Source organism: Pseudorasbora parva, chromosome 19 (assembly GCF_024679245.1).
Source record: "Pseudorasbora parva isolate DD20220531a chromosome 19, ASM2467924v1, whole genome shotgun sequence".
Lineage (NCBI taxonomy): Eukaryota > Metazoa > Chordata > Actinopteri > Cypriniformes > Gobionidae > Pseudorasbora > Pseudorasbora parva.
The window spans coordinates 19223187-19248626 of NC_090190.1; the positions used below are offsets into that span (position 1 = coordinate 19223187).

The window sequence follows — 25440 nt, forward strand, 5'->3', positions numbered from 1 at the left end:
GTTAGTGTGTGTTTTGTGGGTTTACCAGCCGCGCCGCTCTCCTGGCTGTAGCTGAGTGATGATGATCTAAAGGGTCTCAGCCGGAGACTCTGAGCTCTCTGCTGTCGGGCGGCGTCACAGGTCTGATTTGGGTGCCACAGCTGTTTACAGTGGTAACAGAACTCCGTTCCGCAGCCCTCGCGACCACACGTGATCTTTGGACAGCTGGCACAACCGAAGGCAATGACTGCATACCTGTCAAATCAAACAGACAAATACTTTCACAGCTATACACGAACAATAGAAAAGACGCATTAGCTCATACATATTTGAGGACACCTATCTAGCAAGAACATTCAAGATCTATATTAGTATGATTACAGTAAACTAACTGTTTACTACTAAATCATGTTTGTTCATTATCCAAAACAAATGTATCATGTTATATAACTGCAGCTATCTGGTAACATCATGTGGAGTCTTTTTGGCCCATCTAGTTTAACAGCCTTGCTAATTCAAACTGATGGTATCATCAATTACCGCAGGCAATGGCCATTGTGACCCGATCGCTATTAATGAGAACCTATTAAATGAAGCAGGAAGCTGTGCTTGTCTGCAGGGATAATGGCTGTTGGAAAGTCACAAGGGGGCAGATTGAGTGACCTGAGAGACAACAGTGACAGGATCACTACGCTAACTGATGTGTGTGCTAGACAGAAAAGTTGCATAAGAGCCTATAACAGTCATAATGTAATAAAACACTAGAAGCTAAGAAGCTTGAATGTGCGCTTTAGAATCAGTCAGTTACTACCAGCAACAAAAGACATGATCTCAGAAGCTTATGAAAGACTCTTATGTGTGCAAGTGGACTGACATAATTACACAATTTAATTTAATAGAAAAGAAGCTACAACTCCTTGGTGCAAACCAGATGCCATTTGGTGAACTGTCGGTTTTCAGCCTGAGAAAAGCCTCCATGACATCGGTTTCCACAAACAATGTGGCCTTTTGTTATTAGAGTTGCCCATATTTCTAGACAAGTCTGAGAGTGTAAGAGTAAACACAATGCTGGAGACATGAGACACCCCTTGACTGATCTGCAATCAACCCTAACAGAAGACCGTAATGTCAAAATAAGGATATAAGGATATGACAGCACAAGGACAAAAGTCACTGAGCATAAAACTTGGCACAAAGTCTTTTTGATTTTTAAACATTGCACTGTGCATCTTCCAAGCCAGCCATAAGGGTGCTCTGACAGATCGGGCGCCGATTATTATCGGCAGATAATAGCTTTATGTAGTTTAATCTGTGGCCAATTAGATGAAGCGAGACATTGCAATGACTGCAAGAAACTAGAGCGGAGATATTTTAGTGCATTTCGTTCCTTCACAGCGGTGCACTTTCCTTCCTCCCTAAAGCCTTAAAACTTAATGTTCAAATCAGCTACGTAAGTGATTGTTGTAAAATACAGTCTACTGTTGCTAAACAGCAGGACATGCTCGATATTAGAGTTATTAAAACTTCATTAAACCACAAAAGTGATGCTGTTTTATTACTTCAGTGATTGGTATAGGTAATCGCATCAGCCAATACTGCTTCCAGTGATCGGTCTCAAAAATCCTAATACGAGCACACTTAGCCAGCCCTGCAGTACAACAATGCAGAATCAATGCAACTCACATTAACTAAGAATATGCTCTTCTAATGTCTGACAGGCAGAAAGTGTCCAAATACTTTCTTCATTCTAAACAGTATGGTTATATAGTTTTATTTTTTAAAGGGGTGATGAATTGAAACTCTACCTTGAGCTTTTTACATATAAAAGGTCATGGTAATATAAGATTATTCTGTAAGTTTCAGAGCTGAAAACTTCTTGTTAGTCAAAGAAAAGCTTTTAAAGACACCGGGCTCAGCAAATGGTCCTGTGCTTCATACTTATGTCATGGCGTGACGAAACACCACCCTCTACAGCAGGTAGATCTAATCCAGTAGCCTCGCCCACCGACTCATGGAGGGCTCATGCTTGCTGGTCAACAACAATAAACATGCTGAGGAAGATTAAAGGTCCCATTGCATGAACTTTTTTAATATTTTATAATGTTTCCTGAGGTGTACTTGTATTGTTAGTATGGTTTTTACAACAAAAAATGTCATAATTTAGAAACAAAAGGCATTTTTTCTATACTGATATTAGCCCTCTGGCTGGAATGCTATGTTTCAAGGGGTGTGTCTGCTGTGAGACTTCAGTGAAAACACCCACTGTTGTGATTGGCTGACATCTTTGCATTTGAAATGAGATTACGTGCGGAGGGGGCGTGGTTTAGTTAGGCACGAGCAGGAGCAGCTGCAGCGCTGCCAGTCAAGAGACGGAGCTGGGAAAAGATTGCTGAGGAAGTGTTATTGTACCGAGCTTTTGAGAGCGCAAGTTTATTTTGTTTGTATCTGAGAGCTCTGAATAAACACGAGTGAACTTTGCAACGTTATTTCTCTCACAAAATGCTTTCACCACAGCTAACAGTAAGCACACAACATCGACATGAATACAAATAGAGCTTCTGTTGAGCATAATGAGCAGAGTCATTCAAACGGCAGTTTGGGCTAAAGCTGTGCGATATTGAAGAAAAATGCGATATGCGATATCTTGTTAAATAATGCGATATTCGATACGTTATTGCAATTAGTGTGTAAAATCTATTTAAATTAAATAAAAAAATTATTTAAAAACTGAGAATGAAACCATTTGCGTTTCACATTCTTTCTGGGAAAAGAAAGCGTCGCTACAACTTCTGAAAGTGACCAGCCGTGTTGTAGAAAAAAAATCTGTGTCACAAATTGTTCCCGTTTCTGTGTGTGTGTGTGTGTGTGTGTGTGTGTGTGAAACAGCGCGAGACTGCAAATTATTGTTTTCCGCAAATCATTGCATTTAATAACTCTTTTTAACGTCAAGCAAAGTCACATAAGTAACAGTAATGTGCCTAGTCTATTCTCTGCCCAATGTGTGACCTAAAACTTACACTTTTCACAATGTTGATGTAGCCTATTAAAATCATTCAGATATTGCGAGCCATTGCAATTTGCATATTGCGATATGTACATTTGCGATATTTTGATGATTTCGATATATTGCACAGCCCTAGTTTGAGCGATAGTGTGCACTGCAAATAAACGTGATTGACAGATCCAAACATTATAAAGAGTATACTTTGATTGCTCTCTGTGGTTTAATTTAAATAACAGATTTTTTTGATGCTGTTAACAGAAACAACGTGAAGTTGATCGTTTTAATCGCTGGCTTGATTCACTGATGCATCAAGACGGCCAGCGGCGGTACTGACAGTATTAAAGGATTTAAAAAGAAAGACTGTGTGAACTTGAATGATTGGCTACACATCAGAAATCACTGATCCCATATCAGGTGTTAATGAGCACTGTTACTCACTGTTTGTGGCGGTGCTGTCAAATCCATATAGTAATTTCATATTTTAACAAAGATAAATTTGACAAATTTTCGACTTGGGGACAACATTCTGGTTAGGGGAACTCATATTAATTTATTCCTGGTTGTGAAAGAACACAGTCACTGCATAAGTTTCCTTCGGATCCTAATATTAGGAATGTGTGGTTGAACTTTATTTTTAATGAAGTTTCAGCTCAAGTGGGGAAGACTTTGATGTTCACTTTATTTCACTGTGGGATCGTTTGTAAACAAATCTCCGGGCGATGCTGGATTTGGATCCGACAGGAATGGTGCAACACACTTATGCGAGTAAAACGTGTTTTTATATGTAATAGTATTGCATTGTTATAGATTGTTTTGTTTATGTGTACGTGTCTAACAGAGCATGCCTTTAGCATGCTGGACTCAGACACGTATGGGCCAGGGCTCGCAAAGCCCGGAAGGCTGATTAATCTCATTATATTCCGTTCTTGTTCTGCTATTTGCGTTTCTAGGTTTTTGAGTGAAAACATTGTGTCCTAAAAAGCTCAAAGAGTAAAGTAAATACAAAGATTGTTATATAATTACTACACTGAAACAAACATTTTTCTTCAGATAAATATATTATAATTAGAACATGAAAAAGAAGTGCAAACAATACATGTTGTGACAACAGTGCAAAAAAATATACTGAGGCTACGATTCCACGTGGATGGCTATTTTCATAAACGGACATTTCAACCTCTCCGCAAATAATCTTCTTAGTAAAAACGGTGTTTTTAAAAAAAAAGACAAACTACATACAAATAGAGAAATATACAGATTTTTTTGTGCTGTGCTATGTGAGAGAGTGCTCTGCACGCATTTATTTTCAGTTTGTTTCATGCACACAAATTCACACCCACTTTCACGTTCATCTTTCAGAGAAACGTGATTGGTGGTTCAAAAGACCAAACACTGTGTTTATTGGTTGAGTTGATAACAGTTTCAACGAAATCTGGGCACTGGGGGGTGGGACTAAAGATTAAAAAAAAAAAACATTTCTGTTTGGCTCAGGGGACCAACCCACGTGTGTTTCCTGGATAAATCAATGCTGCATATATTGATGACGCATCCACGTTGACTACGGAGCCTCTGAATGATCAATCGCGAGATTGAGGTTATACCTATAGAAAGCGGATAATCTCCTCTTTACGGTGCAGTTTACAGCATACAGATTGGATTAGCAGTCTAAAAGTTATTAAATTATTTAATTCTTAATCGTTTAAGAATTATAGTTATTTTTAGCCGCGGGCAACTGTCTCGGTCTTTAAGGGTTAAGAAAACAAATTAGATGTTAATTTTAAGATACCAGTTTTATTGTCTCATATTTAGTATTTCTCTTTAACAAAGAAAAAAGCAATTATTATCCGATTAATCGAGAATGCTTTAAGAATGTACAAAGGCTGGGAAACCTGAAAAGCTTGATCAGCAGCTTCAGGTATGTTTAATTTAGGGCTTTTCGATAAAATTGATTAATTGATAAATAAATAGAATTTTCAAATCTGATCATTGATTAGTCGCATCTGTGCACTGTGATCGCAAACCAGTCACGGCGCTATACAGTAGTGAATAACCCATTTCAGTTTCACATTTTAAATTCTACTAAGCAATCAGCTGATTTTAGGTTTAGAATGTAATGTTTGTAGTTTGTATTTTGTACTTTTACTTCGTACTTTTTCCTTCGATAAATAAATAAAAATATTTCAACACTTTAATCAATTATCAAAATAATCGTTAGTTACAGCCCTAGTTTTATTAGGGTTGGAACTGAACTTTGCAGGACAGTGGGTAGCCAGAAGCAGGGTTGAAGACCTCTGCTCTAAAGTGACAGTTATAATAGTGCCTACTGAGAAAATAAACAGAGTGAATGCTTATCAAAAAAGAGAGAAAAAGGACCGCTCAAAAGGTTGCCTTATTCAAATACAGGGCACAGCTGGATGCAGATCTGTACAGAGATGAGTGCTTAGCATGACTGCCAGGCTCTCCACTGGCCTGATAAAGACTCCATTCAAAGTGACAGCGTCACCAGTGTCAGGCCTTTAAAAGCGCTGATCACAACACAATACTGTGCCTTTGGCTTGTATTAAATTCAGATGACATCCCAGACAGATTTGGCTTGGAGTCCAAGTCGAGCAAAAAGAGAAAGTCTGAATCCCTGTCCAATCTTACAGTGCCCATTGTAATAAAGTTACAAGTCAAAACTCTCTGGGCCCTTTTGAATTAGTAGTTATTTAAATAATAATTTAAATGTTTTGGACAATACAGTCATTTTGAACTTACTATTCAAAGAAAAAAGAAAAAAAACGTATCAGTTTCTACAAAAAATATTAAAGCAGCACAATGGTTTTTACCATTAATAAGAAATGTGTCTTGGGCAGCAAATAAGCATATTTATGAAGGATCATGTGAGTAATGGCTACTGAAAATCTAGCTTTCATAACAGGGATCAAATTAAATTCTTAAATAAATTTAAATGGAAAACATTTTAAATTGTATTAATTAACAATGTTAATCAAGTCAAGTGACGTCAACTTTATTTATATAGCACTTTTTACAAGGTCAATTGTTTCAAAGCAGCCTCACAGTTAAATAATGCAACAACAGCCACCGTTAAACAGCCGCTCTGGTGAAAACGATGATGTCATCCAGCTAATTTCAATTTTCATATAGTGTCAATGCGGGCAGATCAGTAATATAGTTGAAATTTTAATGTACCCAAGTAACTGAGCAAGCCAAAAGCCAAAGGTGACTTTGGCAAGAAATAAAAAAAACTCCTTCAAGGCCAGATTGGAGAATTTTTTGGGGGGAGAAACCAGGCTCAATCCGTGCCCGTTCTCCTCTGGCCGACGGACAAACAGTGTAGGGTTATGATTCTGGCAACATTACAGGTCAGAAGTCATATTAGATCAATAGATATTCGTAAGATTATTCAAAGGATTCGAGTCGTCACGCCAGATCCACAGCACGTGTTTTTTTTTCTCTATTTTTGATCAAATACATAAAAGCCTTTGTGAGCATAAGCAGGGAACTACACTGCGACCAAAATGGTCGCATATGCGACCTTTTGAAATGCCATTGCGACCCGAATTTCTATGGGGTCGCAAATGTATCACTGATTATTTTTGTACCTACCTTATGTTTTAGGCAATATACTATGATTTACTATGAGCATTTATTAATACAGAAATGTGTATTTTAAGAAAACATTTTATAACGTGCTCTGAGCATTCAACACATCAAGTTGGCTTCAACCCCGCGACCCCCGCCCCCTCCCAAAATGTAGGCGAGGCGTACGTTGATTAAAAATAATATATCTCTCGTTAAGACACACACAGCAATCGCATATATATCTCAACTTAGCCTAAGTTACAATCTGTACGTGTTGAAATTAAGCGGACAATTGACTCATATTGTAAGAAGGGAAGTTCAAGTGTAACATTTTTACGGTCTATGAACAGAACCATCACTTGATGTCGATGCGACATGTCAAACGGAGCCTGTGAGTGGGAATGATGTGGCTGAGGGGATTCGTCAGGGAAAGCACACGCGGGAAAAACGAAACGGACATATTCTTCGAGCCACTGGTGTCGAAATTCATAAGTTACCAGTGGTTAAGGTACCAAGACGGAGCAATGCACTGTATGTACTGTAAATTCTGTGGGCCATCAATTGCTTGCAGGACTGTCCAAATTTGTAACTGCGTCAAAACAATTCAAACACGAATCATTAACGTTAGCCGCCACGTTTACATGCACACTTTTTTGTCATTCTAATTAAAATAATTATGATTGAAAGATTCAGTGGACTGTTTACATGAGACGTTATCTAAACCGAGCTGACTTTCAATCGCAATCATCACAGAGCAGTTTGTCTGCCGCTTCAGAAATGTCGACGCTTCTCTCCAGCAGCTGAATGTGTTCACGGATGCCATAGCAACTCTCAACAGCCACCAGGACTTACACGGTTTTATAAAAGCTATTTATTTGTTGTAAAGTGTAATAATCATCTCAGAAAAAATAAATTCTTCTGTCAGGCGCAGTTAAAGTAAAAAGTGCCTGGGACAAACGCTGTCAAGATGAGAGGATGTAGCCAGGCTATGTCTGTCATTATGCCAACATTATCTTCATACGTTCTTAAGAAATAAAAAGTTTACCCCTCAGAAAAATAAACTTTCCTCTCAACATTATAGCCTGCGTTTGAGCGCGGCGCGCAGTCAGTAGTGAAGGCGCGCGCTGTGTATCACGTCATATAAGGACGCACACTGAAAAGTAATCCGGTCAGGTCGTTTAACATGGTTACATTTTTCATGAAAAGGTTTATCCCACCCCTCTCAAACTGATTACAATTTCATTCGGTTTGGGCATTTTTATTCAGATTGAGGTGTGTATATGGAGCATTTTCATTTGGATTGGACTTTTAAACCGATTATAGTGCTCCATGTAAACGCACTGAAGCTTCACAATGATAGTATTTTTCTTATTATTTTATGGATTATATTTATTTTATTTTTCCTTAAGAGTTCAGGAGTCTGCCCATCTGTGCCCACCACAGCATGTTGAAATGCAAAAGGAATTCATTTTGCACTTTATTGTGTACTGTATTTTTTATTGCAATAAATCTATCCCAACCATTGTTAAAGAAAACAATAAGGCATGTGGTTTAAAAGATGGCAAGTAAAAAAAAAAGCACATCGGTATGCAATACAGTTTCATTATTGTTATTATCCAGAGTGGCTTACTATAAATAATTTGTGCGACCAAATCATGTTTTGTGCCAGTAACTGAAAAAGTTAGTAGCGCAAGTGCCACCAGTGGAAAAGGTTAGTGTAGTTCCCTGAGCATAAGACATACATTGGTTCTTAAAAACCATACAAAACTTACTGAGCCCAAACATTTGAATGGTAATTTACATGCACTCAAGTTTAAATTAATTACGCATCATGCAGGTTTAAGGCTGTACCTTGACTCTGTTAAACCTGGTGTAGCTTAGCTTGATTATAACGGTGCATGTAAACATACATATTGACACTTCTACAGACAATTTAGGTAAGATGCTGTTTATAAATGCTTATATACACACAAAAAATGACCTCTACTTTTTTCCAAGACTCGCATGCCAAAACAAACAGCCCACTAATAAGCAAATACACACATAGCAGACATAGCAGCTGTGGCAACACAAAGGCAGCTGTAGCAACATCACAGCCATGCAGTTAACCAATATAACCATGGATTTAGACCTAACCAGGTTTAAAAAAAAAAAAAGCAATTGAAACCTCAACCTCCATCATGCTGGTATAGCAAACAGGATGTTAGGATTATCAAAGTCCCTTTAAGGCAAGTCATTTCACTCAGAGGCCATCTTTAAAAACGCCTCTTGGGCAACTATTTCAGTCATGCAAGTGCAGCTCATATCTCTTTGAATGGGGAAACATCAAATTCTCCAAAGCGTTTCACCAAGATTAAGATTAAAGTCTCATATTTGAATTTACGAATGAAATCTGAAAACAACTGTATTATAAATGTGGTTTCTTTTGCTCAAACAGTCAATACACTGACTGTTTATACAGAAACCAGAGCTTATAACGGCAATGGTAGAGACACAGTGGCCCTCATTTATCAATCTTGCGTAGAAACGGGCATATGATGGCGTAAGATTATGCTTACACTCCTCTCACCGCCTGATTTATGAAGCTGTGCGCACCTCTGCAATCCAGGTGTACGCAATATTTGCCCTTGATTAATGTCGCGGCTGAAAAAGGTCGTCATTAGAATAACACACCCCTATATATTCAAGTCTCTGCCTCCCCCACGCCCTCATTTGATGCCATGGACACACGGAAAATGGCAAAGAAGCGAAACTTTTCAGACTTGGAGATCGAGAACATCACTAGGTGGAAAAAAACGAAATTGTTTTATTTTGGAGTTTAAAGAGTGGAGATTAAAGGCGCCCACAAAAACAAAATATGGACCCAAATTACGAGTACTGTTAATAGTGTGAGGGTTGAGAAGCGCACTCCAGCAGTTTAAATAGCTGTTTGGATGAGAAATTATCACAATGCATTATTTTACAGCACGTTTTGAAACAATTAGCATTTAATTTCGTATCACGGCACATGTATTGGTGTGTACAATACATCATTGTACATTGTGTGTACAATGATGATGTGATGTGGAGTAGTCTACCATTAATTCACATTAATAATTGCATGACAATTTGTAAGATTTTTCTTAATATTATGACTTATTATTAATGACGCTTATTGTTATTTAGAAAAGAATATTGTTATTATTTATTTTATTATTATTTAAAAGAAGAATGTCACTTAGTAGGCTACAAAGTTGCATAAGTCAGGATTAGTGTAAAAATGCACGTGTAGCTCACAGCACGTGCAGTGATGAAGCGCAGCATTCTAAACAGAAACACTCTGTGTCAAGAGCTGCTCGCGTGAACACTGCACTTTGCTTAATTAAATATCTTCGAATCATTTCGTTTAAAAGTGGACATTTCAAGCTTTCTATACGCATATTTCTCATGTCTGTGAGGCGAGTAGCTGCTGAGTTTCGGTTTATTTATTAGACGCGCTCCAGTTCATGAGCAATGAAAGCGATCACTCCCACGACTTCATGTCACGATTATAGTCTGCTATTTGCTTTTTATTTATTAAATCCAGGCAATTGGTCTAAGAAACTTTTTTTTAAATCAAGGTACAATTTAAACAAAATGAAAGAAATGCTTTCTACAAAACAAAACTTAATATTAAACTAAATATAACCACCAAAATGATTTCTGACCCACCCGCATACAGTATTTTCACTTAGCCCATCATAATCAGATGAAAACATCTACCGGTGAGAGTTACATGAGCGCGCGCCTGTGGATTGTTGAGCTGAGTCAAGTCAATTTTATTTATATAGCGCTTTTACAATGACGATTGTTTCAACGCAGCTTCAAAGTGTTAAACAGGAAAATATTGCAACAAAATTTGATTCGGCTGTACAGTTGCTGTGGAGAAAACAGCGATGTTATCAACTCATTTAAGTTTATCAATGTCAGTTTTAACATGAGTCTCACCAGTCCGCTTCGCTGCGCTTTGCTCATTACAGGCTCGTTCTGGTCAGAACACCCATGTATTAAAAAATGGGCGGGTTTAAATCGGGCTTGGGCTCATAGTTAAAGTTAATGTGTCGGGCCGGGCCGGGCCGGGCAGGGCTCGGACACAACGTGCACAGGCTCGGGTAGGGTCCGACTTTTTTGTTTTGTTTTTTGTTTTAAAGAAATTAATATTTTTTATTAAAAACAAGGTCACATTGGATTAAAAGTGACATTTATAATGTTACAAAATATATCCATTCCAAATAAATGTTATTTTGCTTTTTTTTTTATTATGCACTTACCCGCAGTCAGGAGCAGGGCACCAGCGGCAGTCAGGGTCCGCCACCAGCCAGCGCCGCAGCATGAACTCCTCATACTTCTCCATGAGCACACGGTCATTGAGTATCATACGGATGTCATGAGGATTGAAACGCTCAGAGCACTCTGGGCAGCTGATGTTGACCCTGCTCTCAGATATCTCGATGCGTAGATATTGACGGAGGCAGTCGGCACACGAGCGGTGGTGGCATGTCATGATGTCAGGGAAACGGTCTCTGGTGTGGCGCAGCAGGCACAACGGGCACTCCAGTAGCTCAGAGGTGGAGGTTGAGGATGAGGAAGATGAAGATGAGGTGGAGGCCACACCGGGTGCAGAAAGTGCAGAGGCGTGGTCCTGCTGCTGGCACATTTCCGAGTGCACACTCTCCACACTGGCGATGCCATCCACTCCAGCGGCTAGTGCCCGTGATTTGCGAGATTTGGGGTCCCCACAGCGACGACGGAACAGTGATCGCAGCGAGATGCGGCGTTTTTTAGGCGTCTTCCGTACAGAAGGCAGACTGACAGATGAGGCGGCAGAGGGGAGGTCCCTCTCGGACCCCTGCTGCTGATGATGCAGACTCATTTCTCCAGAGGAGGCACTGTGGTTTCCAAAGGACTGGGAAACTTCTACAGGGAGGGCAGGGGAGGAAGAGGAGGAGGGGGAGGGAGGGGAGAGAGAGGGAAGGGGGGACAGGGTTTTCAGAGGGGAGCGCGAGGTTTTAAGACATGGTGGTGAACTCTCTGCAAGCTGCTCCCTTGAGCCAGGCAGCTGAAGTTGGGACACACGTGTCAGTTTGGAGTCACCAGGCTGGATCTCGACCTGATCTGTGAGAGAAACAGAGAAGGAGACCGAGTAAGACAGACTGCACATCGTACACAGGGGAAGACAGAAGACCTCATTTGAAATATTTTGTCAACAATTCCACATAATGTATGTTTTCCTGTATTTCATGATTTCAATTAGGGATATAAGGATTCAATCAGATACAAACGTGTGACGATTCAAGACAGTTGAGATGTTAAAAGAATTGCGATAAACGTTTTAAACAGCAGGGATTCTTAACCCATATACTATGACCTCACATTACAGGCACGATAGCAATGAGCAAGTTGTAACTAGAGTTACTGACCGTACACGAAGAAGAGTGAAATTAAATTGTTTCAGTTCATTCATTTCGGAAGAGTGTGCATGCACTGTCAAACAATGTATGGCAACAGCAAGAACGTAGTTTATGTTGACTTCAAATCAGAGGTGTGGCTCATTTTGACTTTCAGACGGCTAATAAATCACCACAGTGAGGCTCCAGTCACCTCCGTCTGCATGTAAAAGATAACAGGCCAAACCACACTGCCTGGCAGATTTGCAGCCCCACTCGTTGAGGGCGATTGCCATTGAGATCATCAGTGTTTCCACAGCAATGCATTAAGAGAAAGACCAGCACGAGGATGTATTCCACAGACCGAAGGAGAACGCTGTACTGTTGCAGAACCAGCCGTTTTATTTATTTATTCTCTCTCTCTCTCTCTCTCTCTCTCTCTAAAATGTGTTCTGTTTTCTAACTCTTGCAAGTGTAACTATCAGGGGTGCTCCGATTAGAGATTGACCGATATATCGGTTGGCCGATATATCAGGCAGATATCCGCGTTCAGTAGCGCCGATTTAAAGTCAGGCACTTCCACGGGCAGCCGTGTTATTTGTACATTGGAACTAGGGCTGGACAATAATTCAATATCAATATATATCGCGATATAATTTTTTTCAATAACGGTGATATGATTTTTAAACACATTTCCAATATTTCGATATGACTGACGTTCAGGGCGCAGCCATCAGAAAGAGCAGAACACGATTGGCTTCTTGCCTGATGACGTACACCACGGACACGCAGCCAGTGCTCAGCAGTAGTAGGCTGATAGATCCAATGCAGCACGTTTTAGCTACAAAAAGAGTTTCCCTGACCGCAACACAAATGTGACTGAACGAGCTTCCACAAGTAAGGAGAAATAAATAGTTAATAGATAAGAGAAGAAAGACTAACTTTCTTTAGTGGCGTGGAAGTGGTTCGGCTATCTAAAGCTCTATTCGCACGGGATTAGTATTATCTAGGGACCCCTGTGATTTAGAAATGACTCCCACATCTGAGTTTTGCGTGGCGCATTCGCACGGGATAAGCAAAGCCTGTAATTTTACTCGAATTTACTGACTTCTCCCGGATATGATGTCAAGACTTCGTTAGCTGTATGAAATCATAATCAGGCATCGATATCGTTTTGATTATTTTACAGTAGCCTATAAATAAATATAATTTCGTTCAGTTAGTGAACAGACGCCATAAACTGAGCTCAGACCGGCGGAAGGAATCAGATTTAATTTATCACGAGTGAGAAGCTGCTATACGGCGGAAGATTTAGTTTCAAAACTAAATGTAAAAGCGCCTATTTAAACAAGATTGTCATTGTACTATACTGTTCTGTTATGTTTTTCATTAAGAACAGTATTGATGTTAATATTAAACACACCATTCAATCAGATTACTCCCAAATTGATAATCATTCTAAAGTGAAAGTATAATCCGTGCGGGCGCGGCTGCACGGGAATTCATAACTGTGCGCATTTTGAATGCAGACTTTATTCTTCGTGAAAGATAAAGATAGAAATGCTCACAGGAAGAAAAAAAGCTTGCAAAAATTATATACAATCCGCCTAATCCTGGGCAAATCACAGAGATGTCGATTCGCACGGGACTATTATCATCACAGGACATCGGTGTTCGGCGAAATATGGGTCATTTGCGGGGGAATTTTTACTTTACAAATGACAGACGGCCGATTCGCACGGGATTAAGATCACAGACATTCTCTGCAATTATTACAAATCACCAGAAGTCCCTAGATAATACGAATCCCGTGCGAATGGGGCTGATATTAAACTTCAGGTTTCAGTGTGCTGCAAAATGTGCCGGAGAGGTGCCGACCACGGGTGTAACAATCGACATAGCTGCATCAATCTAATGTCTAACAATACGATGACCAGCGTTAAAAATAATCCATGTAGGCTAGACTATTTTTATGTAAGAGGCAAGTGGCACATTTGTTTTAATGCTTTCCACATTTGCACACAATATCATGTATTAACACCAACGCGTTCATTCTCGTTTAAATTACCTTTCAATGCTTGTGAAAGACGGTCAGACATGGCTTCACGATAATGTATCATTTGCTCGTGTTTAAAGCCTTGCAAAAAGCAGCGTGCACTCATCTCAAACAGTGCACAAATAGGCCACTGAATTGAGTCTTCTTTTATTTATTTTTTGTGCATCAGTAGATGGTCTATAGTTTTGCATAAAAGGAGAATATAGCGCTATGAATCGTTCTTCACTGAAATTTAAAACTTAAAAGAAAATGCTCAATAAACTGCGTCTGCGAAGTGAGAGTCTTATGTTTATTTGACGGTGATTTCACATTTCTTGTTCGTATAAGGGCTAAATACAAATAAAAGGTGAACATTAATTTATTTGTACCGTTTTTATTTCTAAAATATTATATAGTTTTATAGGAGGAGGTTTCATAGACTTGGCAAATTAATTTTTCAGAAGTTTGTAGGTATACAGAAATCCCTTGTGGCAGTTCTTGGTAGTTTTTCTAAAGCTTTTATATAGTTCATATCGATATCGAAATTATATCGTATCGACCAAAATTAAGAAATATATTGTGATATAAATTTTGGCCATATCGTCCAGCCCTAATTGGAACAGCCGCTGCTGGGGCATGTGAAGGACCCCAAGCCAAAACATTTGGAAAACAGTACTGGGAGAGAAGGGTAAGGCTCAAATTCTGATAGTTCAAAGTAGGCTTGGGCGGTAATACGGTAAAATGGTATACCGCGGGATCTAAAAATAGCAACGGTATCAGTTTCAATACCGTCAAACCGTCAAAAAAAAAAACAGATCAACTTACATATTGCTGATCAACAATTAATTATTAAATATTTAATAAGTTGAACTAATTAAACTATTTACATATTAAATACTATTTATTTATTAAATGCCTAAATATGTGTATGCGTTGTTGTGACAGCGTGGATGAGAGAGAGAGAGAGAGAGAGGGGAAAAGACGGCGAGTCGGGCACTGAGTTATTCGGTCTCGAAACTTCTGCAGTTTGGAAGTATTTGGGGTTTTGACGGTAAATACAGACGAGGCAATTTGCAAATTGTGCAACAAAAAGATCACCGCGAGAGATGGAAATACCTTGAACCTAAGGGCGCATATCCGAAACCACCATCCACTCACTGCTGCGTGGATGAAAAACCGAGCGCACCCTCGGACTATGCTGTAATATTGCCGAAGCCTTTTGTCACACAGCTGGCAATGTAAGCAATAAGCATGAACTCCACAAAAATCAAGTGGACATGGGACTCACAAAAAAAAATGTCAATTCTCTGACAATTGTCTCATAACGGTAAGCATAAAACGTGCAGAGTTTCTCAGGGGCAGGGGCTCAAATGTAAAAAATAAAATAAAAATATAGGCCTATATATATATATATATATATATATATATATATATATATATATATATATATATATATATATATATATATATATATATATATATATATATATATAAGCCAAGCCAACAGTTTGTTGACGCTGTCTGAGCCTTACATCATAATGTTTTAATTATTCACGGTAATACCGTATACCGAGGTAAAATAGGGAGGAGGTTTGACGGTATCAAAATTTGGATACCGCCCAAGCCTAGTTCAAAGTCCTATGGCCATATCATATATTTACAATTTATTACAAGCAAGCTATTAAGTTTTGCTTCATTTAGTGAAAGAAAAAACTAATAGCATAGTACCGTCAGGAACTGGCAGAACGCTACTTCTGGCTGAAGGTTTGTTTACTTACCTTAAATAACTGCTCATATTCGGACATAAGGCAGCACTCGCATGCATTGAACAAATTTTACAAAGAGAGAACGTTTTGCCCACGTTTTTCTTTCATCATCGCTGTTGTTTTAGTGTATAACTGAGGAGCCAGCACGTGTATCCATCGACAGAAACATACATAAAGCATTATTGTCAAGTTACAACCATAGACAGTAAAAGAAATGGACTGAGCTATCCCATTGACTTCTACGGCGTTAAGTGAAGTCAGTAAAGGAGCACTCACTTCCTGATGGCTGAGCGAACTGCGCAGGCTCAGACTGAGCTTGAGGACGTTGATGTGACGTGAGCCTCCTGTCGGACAGCTGTAGGTCTTCGATATTTAAAATATAGCGAGATATTTTTTTAACTCGATATGGATTTTGACATATCGTATATATCGATATATTGTTTATATTTAATTCTGATTCCGCCACTTTGCTTGTTTGCCTTCTCTGTGCTGTGCTCGCGCGCCTCCTGCCGAATTACTTTTGTTTCCCCCTCCCCTCGCGTGTTGTCTCACTGAATACTGCGGCATCCGCAACCAGGTTAGGATTAGTTATGTTGACAAGCGTGTGCGTTGTTTAAGACTTAGTTTAGAGACCACGAATTTCCTTCTAACACAACTGCTTGCTAAAATTCATAAAGAAAAATTAATGTTCATCAGTTCAAATCGCAAGTTTCACCCACAGTCAGGTGATTGAAGCTATTGACGCGAGACGCACTCACAGTCGCTATCATGTCAGTTTATGATTTGTGTCTAACTGATCGCATTGTTTTCGGTTTAAATGTCAAAATGATTGCATATTTGAAAAGATAAAAAAATTATTGCAATATCATTATTATTATATTGTCAGCTTTACCACGGGATTATGATGAAAAGGTCTATTCATGTTTTAACCAAGAGGGAAAAATGCGACATCCTAGGTGTCCTATGAGACACAGTGCTCTTCTGTAAGTTGCACTGTATCATATAGCCTACCTTCTAACGTTCATATTTCGTTCTGTAACTGGAAAAGAAGGGAAGCTCGCCTCATGTGTAGCCTACATGATCTGCATGATGAGGCGCTCAGTCACGCTTTAGTAAAGAGCACGACATCTAGCCTACTGTTTGAATTTTGATACAAATTTAACAGAAACTGGTGTTTATTTATATCTCAGTCATGCCCCAATCTTTCTGCAAAATGCTTACTGTTTACTTTAACTGTAAAAAGGGGAGTCTTTGATTCGTCTTTTGAAAGCATGAAATGAATTAAAAGAAGGCTAGATGCATTATTTCTTTTATTTTGCAATTAAATTATTATATTTATTTAATCAGGGAGTTTTTTTTTAATGTCAAAAGCACATTTTTCCTACATGAACTGACTACCTCTTTGCACTTCAATAAAAAAAAGACTTTATGAAATTTGGCATATTTGTTTTTGCTGTAGTTTTTAGGGGGTTATTTTTCCTGTAAAGATATCGAGATATATATCGTATATCAAGATATAGCAAAATATATCGAGATATATTTTTTGCTCCATATCGCCCAGCCCTATTACAACCCATATTAAAGATGCATCATCAGATGTGAGATGAACCGCAGTGCAAGTGCGTCCCGGCACCTTTCACACGGCAACCTGCTCCACGGTTTGCACTGGTTTTTGTTTAGAACTATTGAGAGCGCCGTGACCACGCGCGCTGCCGTGAGATGAAAGCCTCTGTTATTCAACTGCTCGTTTTAACTGTTATGCCACACTAAATGCGGCAAAATACAACAAAACTTGTTCAATACTTACGGTTGAATGCAACGCACCGTGTGTGTGTGTGTGTGTGTGTGTGTGTGTGTGTGTGTGTGTGTGTGTGTGTGTGTGTGTGTGTGTGTGTGTGTGTGTGTGTGTGAGAGAGAGAGAGTGAGAGTCTATGAGTAGTGTGTGTGTTGTGTAAGAGGCGATAGGCTAAATGCAGCTGAACGAATATGCGTGCATCTTTAAAATGGCGTAAAAAAAATGAATGAAGAAGCAATATGTGGTGGCCCGGTGTTGATTCTGTGGCATACCGCCTCAAATTAGTCTACGAGTAGGAAACACTGAAATAAGCAAAAATCACGAACTGTTTCTTTGCATTTATTTTAAATTTGTTTAAAAAAAAAAAGAATTCACCTCATGAATGTGCACATGTATGCTTCCATTAACTGTATAATGTGAATAAAAATAGTAGCCTGACAAGCCAGACCCACATCAAGATGTTTGGTCTGGAAACTCAAATGGCTTCACATCAGCACATTGCATCTGCAACTAAAATCGAGCTGCACAGTTGACAGGATTTCCCACTTGCAGAACCTTTTGCAACTTTGTAAGGACTATCTTTTTTGGGTTTTTTCAATGACTAGCTTTTGCAACTTTTGTAAGGATTTATTCAGGGAAGACCAATTTACATTTGATTATTTATTACATTTCTTTAGCATTTCTTACCTCAATACTAATGTTAGACCAACCTGAAAAAATTGTCTTTAAAAACAAAAATGTACTGCATAATCAAAGATTTAGGTGAGATAATGTATAACAAGAGTCTCCCATTTTCAGAAATAATCAATTCCCTGAATGAATGTCTGTAAAATTCCAGATAAATAATTATATGATAAAAAGAAGGCTTCAAATAGGTCGGTATCTGTAATCAGATCGGCAGATACTGCTTCCCGTGATCACCGATCGGCTCCAAAAATCCTGATCAGATCACTCTTATTATTTAGAAAGGACGGCATTGGCATACAGTAGCTTACATTATTTTATTTTTTGGATCTGATATATTTGTTTCCTTAACTACATCAGATGCTCATAATAATAACAGAAAAAAATGTGCCATTGTTTTGCCCTTTGTGACAGTAGCCAGTTTTGGTGTAACAAGTTTTACACATAGCTGGCAATTATTAAATGTAATCAGTGTTTTAAGAGGCTCCATCCCATTAAGCTGATCTGATGTGTGTTGGTCTGCCTAACCACTCTGTTTGGAATAATTTTATTTTACTCTGCCTTATTTGGGAAAGATGGCCTACAGTAGCCTTAAGTTCTCAAAATAAACACTTTTTTTTCACACGTTTTTTTTTCTCAATACAGTTAATTTAGAGTTAGTTTCATTTCTACAAATGGTGCAAACTCTGCAAGATTATAGATAAAAGATTACCATTCCCCTGCCATTCTGTGATCAGCAATCGGCAGATCATGATCTTGGTGATCGGCCCCAAAAATGCTGATCGGAGCATCTCTAGCAACTATACCAATTATAATTAAAAATCTTGCCTTTATAGCAACGTTAAACCCCTGTCACTGTTGTAGGCCTACTTAAACTTTTAATTTCTGCTCTTCCTCGGTGCAGAATGAGGCTGAAGAAGCTGAAACTACCTCCTACGAAAAAACACAACTGGAATATCTCCTTGAAAGGACTTTTTGAGGATTTGTTTTCCTTTCAATTGAGCTGTTATTTGACATCAAATATATATTTAAATTTTACAAAGAAATATGCAGAATTTTGTCTGAGAAATGAAAGGACACTTATTTTATAATTTGTCTTAAATCTTATTTTGTTAAAAAAAAAAAAAAATGAGAAAATCGTATCGTGAAATTAGTAACGCATCACATCGTGAGTTGAGTGAGTCTCTCCTCTCTTGCCTCACAGTGGATTGGTCCACCGTGCATTGCTCTCTCACACACACACACACACACACACGGCTGATCGGGAGAGGAGCAAAGTTCAGTATTTGTGGATCTCCAGTAAGGGCTGTCTAGTCTACTTTATTCATTTTAAACATCGGATGAAATGATTTCTCTTTTGATACATGCGATGCCGAGTCAATACATCACCAAAGACAAACAATTATGATAGCGATGTAGAAGTCCAATGTTTTAGTGATTATAGTTTGGTAGCGTTAGCTTGCAAGTCACCCACTACAGATCTATAAGACTTTCTTTTGTGAAACAAAAAATATTTTTAAAAAAAAATCAATGTGTACCAGTTTGGTTACCAACAGTCTTCAAAATATTATATTTCACAGGAGAAATAGTCATACAAGTTGGAAATGCATGAAAAAATTATTATTATTTTTTTCATTTATGAATGAAATTTATTTGATACAACAGCTCTAATAATAATAATAATAATCAGGGTGTGGTTACTCTACAACTGACTAAAAACAAAAAATCTTTACACAAACAATATAAAATGATGATATTTGGATGGGAATGGTAATACGGACACTACGTTTTACAGTCTATGATAACAACGTGATGTGAGAAACCAGACTGTATAGTCGTGCATCCGACAGAATTATAAACAAATCAGAAACGCATTCAATTTCAATACATATTTGGCTATTTTGATTTTAAAAAAAAACATGAAGTGTTCTGATTTATATGAAATGATAACACTTAATATAATACAATAATATTTAATTTATAACATTAAGTAAGGGTAATAAATGCTGTAGAAGTATTATTCATTGTTAGTTTTATCTGTTAACCTTTTTATGCACTATGAACTAACATGAATGATTAAGGTACAATTGTATTGCTCAAATAATACATGCTGCAAAACGTATATTGCATAATGCATTTAGTTCATGTAAGCTAGCTAAATAAGCTAATACGTAAGGGATAATGTACAAGACCCCTTCGCTTCGCGTCAGGGTCCTGATTACTCTGTCGGGGTTTATTCTGCGATAACAACCGGCTGGGTGTACATTATCCCGCTTATTACACGGCTACTATTCTCAAATAAATAATTATTAGACAAAATATTGTCTTGAGATTAAATGAAACCAAGCCTATGATTTACTCACCCTCAAGTCATTATAGGTGTATATGACATTATTCTTTCAGACAAATACAATCGGAGTTATATTTAAAAAGTCCAGGCTAACGTTAATCCAAGCAGTAGCCTAGTTGTAGTTGTGTTTGAAGTCCATAAAAATGCAGCTGTCCGTCAAATAACGTGCTCCACACGGCTCCGATGGGTTAATAGAGCCTTCTGATTCAAATCGATGCGTTTGTGTAAGAAAAATATCTATATTAAAAACATTATAAAGGAAACCTGCCTTGAAGTCTTCCATTGTAACCCACGGCTGTTTAAGCCACAAGATGGCGCCAGCGTTAAGCATAGTAGTAGTACCGGTCAAGTAACTCGTACCCGTATGAGCGGGTTTTATCTGGAAATAACGTAACGCTGGAATGCGCGATTGACCAATCAGAATCAAGTTTTTCACAGAGCCGTGTAATAAATCCTTGATAACAAATGGGACTGGCAGTCTGTTACCTATGACATTCACATACATATATCTAGGTTATAGCTAAAGAAACATTTATTTGTAATATTTTAGTTATTTTCTGGAGAATGTTTTCTGTTAGAACTTATTTTAATACATTCATATTTACATATGCAATTTAGCAAATTTTCATGGTTCAGTACTTTTTAAAATTGTATTTCTTGTAATAAAGTTCAGCAGTGTTTTACTTAGCGTTATGTTTTATCCAGAATCAATTTTAAAAACTATCGTTAGATTAACCAATTAATCGGTTATTGGCAAGTGTGGGCCAACCTAGTTATCAGTAAAATCCACCATCGGTCGACCTCTAATGCTGTGTATGACAGATTGTGCGGTACACATCTTCCAATCCACTGTATTTCATGATCATTCACAGTGCTTCCAGGCATCACTGCGCGCTTCAGTTTCACTTTATTTTGCGGTCTGAAAGGCCTGCTGTCTAACGCTAACCAATCAGAGCTCTGACGCCTTTGGCTAACGGCCAAAAAGTTTTAATAACCAATCCAAAAAATAGACAAATATTTTTTTTAAAGTCAGGGCGATCATCGTTTTCATGATCGACCGTCGCGGTCACATTCGAGTACTCGACCACTGTTGCCCATCCCTAGTACAAAATTGTGCAATACTTATGCATAGCAATAGTTTGGTTCAGGAATTGCATGTGAACAGCAAGTTTAAAGGTTGGAATTGATTCCTGCCGTCTTAAAACACTGCCAAGATGAGAAGAACTGACTCAGTGGAAAAGTTGATGAAAGGCTGAAAACAGCAAGTTCTCAGTAATGAAACAATTACAAAAAGACTACAGATCCACTTTTGAACAAGACGTGACATCACTGATACTGTAGCAGGATAGGGGAAACTATTGCATGCTAGTGAAGGCAAAATAAAGGAACCTGAGACAGCAGAACAGAATGTGACAGAAGAAAATGAGGATCCTTCTCGTCATTCACAAAGAAGTTCTTCTCGCCCAGCCTGCAGGCCTTTCACAAACACACCAGTGAAGCTGTGGTCTACAATGCATCTGCTCTGCCTCAAGAGTTCGAAACGGGCTCTCATTTCAGACCTCAAAAGTAGTGATGAATCAAGGTGTGAGATCAAGAGTATCAGATTCAATTGATTAGCACAAAGACTGCTGAGGAAGAGAACAAAATGAGGAAGAGACACTGACATGAATCATCTGAGCTTTCAAACATACTGCAGTCTGCCACATGAGAGGTCATAGGCATAAGAGAACATTTACTTAATGCCGCACAAAAATAGGTGTTTTCCACACACTCTCTTTGGCTGTTTGCATTAGGCTAGCTGTTTCCCTTTCTTATGATCCAAGACACTCTGCTGCCTCTAAGCCATACCAGAAATACTTCCACCCCTTTGTGCAAATACAAGCACACACTTTCCAGCTAGGTTTTTCACACTCTCCATTCAAAACACACTAGAGCGTTTGCTCAGTTGCTTGAAGGAAGCAGATAGTCAGCCAAATGAGCCTCACTTTATGATCAATGACACCTTTGTTTTCTGGCATTGTGCAAAGTTTGATGCACATTCCCACAACAATTGTTCTAAAAATATTCCAATATGCTACATCCCACTTCACATACTATCCACCCCAATTCTAAATAGTATTTAAAATTAGAATTAGTGTTTCATAAATCATAATGTTGAAATGAGTACCCAGTACTAAGGTACCCAGATATGCGGAGATCCATACACTCAAATAGCTAATATTGGCCACAGCCCATTGTGCTTTGATTGATTCAGCGCTCTGAACAAATAAAAAGTACTACAAACTAGGGCTGCCACATAAGTCAACTAAATGTTGCTCAATATAAGAGGCTTGGTCAACTACATTTTAATTAGTCAGATAAATCACAAAAGAAAAAAGAAAAAGAAAACACACCTTACATGAATAATCGAAACCACACAGTTAACAGATAAGTAAAAACGGCTGGTCCATGCTGTAATTTGTCAGACAGAAAATTAAAAAGTGTGGGAACATTTCGAGAGGCTAAAAATACCCATCCTCAAAGTCACATCATCAGTAATCAAATTTTGTAACTTGGCATACAGCTCTGCAACTGAAGAAGCACGAGTTCCAGGTTTATCTGGCCGAGCATGACGTCTCCTCATGCCGGCACACAGTCTGCGCGTCGAGTATAAACACCTCTCCAAACACGCGTCACGCGCGCAGTCAGAATTTCCTCAGAAATGAGGAAAACAAACAAGCATGCAAATGGAAATTATCACGACTGGAAAAATTGTTGAGCGATTAATTGATTTATTGACTATCGCAACAAGCCTAGACATTCGTGCACGCAGCCAATGTAAGTCCAAAAACACCACAAGTGCACATGAATTGAGCCATTTGGGAAAGCGGCTGGGTTTGGTTAGTAGCCTAGGGTTTACACTTTATATTGGAAATATTCCAATACATTAAAGGGTTACTTCAGCGATTAGCATATGGCTTTGTATCAGTAGTAACCCTGGAGTATATTCAAATGATTGTGCTTTCCCCCCCTCATATCCCCCTGAGACAAGAGATTTATGCATTTTATTTCTGGAAAAATTCCTCCTATGTTGCAAGTTGACGATATTTGCATCATAGGAGAAATGTTTGGCCAAAGGCTAAAGACTACAGCCAGCAGAGGGAGCCATTTCCGCATGTTTTGAACCCGCGCATTAGGGATGGGAGATCACACTCACAGCACAGATGGCAGCTACAGGCACTCATTTAAATGGAGCTATGGTGAGCAATGTAAGCCTTTTAACTTCTCAAATTAATTTCTATGAAAGTTAAGCTTGCAAAGGCATGAACTGAAACGCGCCAGACTGAACTCGTGTTGTGAATGTATGCCGCGAGTGTAGTCGTGATTACCTCAGCTCTTTTCCCGAGAGCTCATCAGCTCATTTTTCTCACTCCTGCAGTTAGTGCTCAGTGCTGTGATACTCATGCGTAGACTCACTCATTATATTGAACGGACACATTCATTTTTAATTGTAGTGTCTTCTCCAACTCAGTCACATCAAGTAATCAAGTTGGTGGCTTTGGGAATGGCCTCACAGGGCAGCGACGCATTCTGGGAATTGTAGTCTTTCATCCCCATGAGACAAAAAAACATTTTCTGTCTCTCTCAGTCTAGAAGGCACCTAATTCAAAAATGATTTCACATTTCTACTACATTGATGACCCAGTTTAAATACAGATTCATCTTCCCAGGGCTGAAGCAGCCCTTTAAAGAAATTAAGTGGCACATCCAATGAGAAATAAATGCAAATCTGAGATCAAATTAGTTTATTAAAGCATCATTAGAATTATTAAAGCTCTAATCTATACATCCATGACAAAATTTAGTTACACTTATGGATTAAATTACCTGGAGGAGGAAGAACTGTTTGTGACTATAAATGGTTGACTTTCATCATAAAGCTGCTTTTGGAAGGGGTAAAACACTGCAATACATGTCTGGTGGCATAAACCTCAATTACTGGTATTTCACAGCCAGGCAGCCGATAAATCTCAACATTTAGTTAGTTGGCCTGATCATGTTTTATGGAGATGCTAAGAGCTCAGTGTGTGTTTAAGTAATGCAAGAAAAACTGAGACAAATTAACACCTAAAGAAGGAAGAAAAACTTAAAATTATTACATAAATTTATTTTGCCTAAAATGTGCTTTTACATGTGTTCAAGGCTGATTCCTTGTGTGCACCTAAAATACATTTAACACCACTCGGGTAACCTTTCAAACACGCAAGGACACGAATTAACCCTTAAGACAAATGCCATGGCCTGATAACATTCAAGATAGATAAGATACCATTAACAGCCAATGTAAAGATGCACATCACTCTTATTTGGGGTGAATCATATTCCCAACACAAAACAAGTACAGATAACATCTGGACTGTTCTGCTCTATGGGTTTAGTCTGGTCCAGATAACACCGACTGGTATGTGCAAACAAATCTTGCACGTTATTCAACATTTGCTGGTTGAGCAGAGATGATAAAAAAGGGGGAAAACAGCTGACGCTGTTGAACACATTCCCACAACACACCTACATTGTCTAACAGTGGGGTATGCTGTTTAGACACATCATATTAACATTACTCAATTTTTTTAAGTTAATTGAGGACAGTTTCCAATGCTTGATTTTTTTCCAAGAAAAAAAAACAAAAACCTTTCATCACACAACTGCATCATGGAATATTAAATGGCATATTAGAACCCCAGCGAGACATCTTTCCATGGCACTGGTATGCATTTATGGATGAAACCGCAATAAAATACATAAAAAGCACTAGCTTTTAATATTTGAGTAGGTGTGCCTTTAACATTACAGTAAA

General features: G+C 38.5%; 1 protein-coding gene across 2 annotated transcripts in view; it reads right to left on the reverse strand.

Annotated features, from left to right (window-relative positions):
• rnf19a (ring finger protein 19A, RBR E3 ubiquitin protein ligase) overlaps nt 1-25440 on the reverse strand; it is a 62786-nt gene that overhangs the window by 14385 nt on the left and 22961 nt on the right. For both annotated transcript variants that reach the window (XM_067424871.1, XM_067424870.1), the window contains exons 2-3: nt 10858-11701; nt 26-234 (exon numbers count right to left, since the gene is read on the reverse strand). In XM_067424871.1, coding sequence (XP_067280972.1) covers nt 26-234; nt 10858-11701 — 1053 coding nt within the window. The remainder of the gene's footprint in view (nt 1-25; nt 235-10857; nt 11702-25440) is intronic.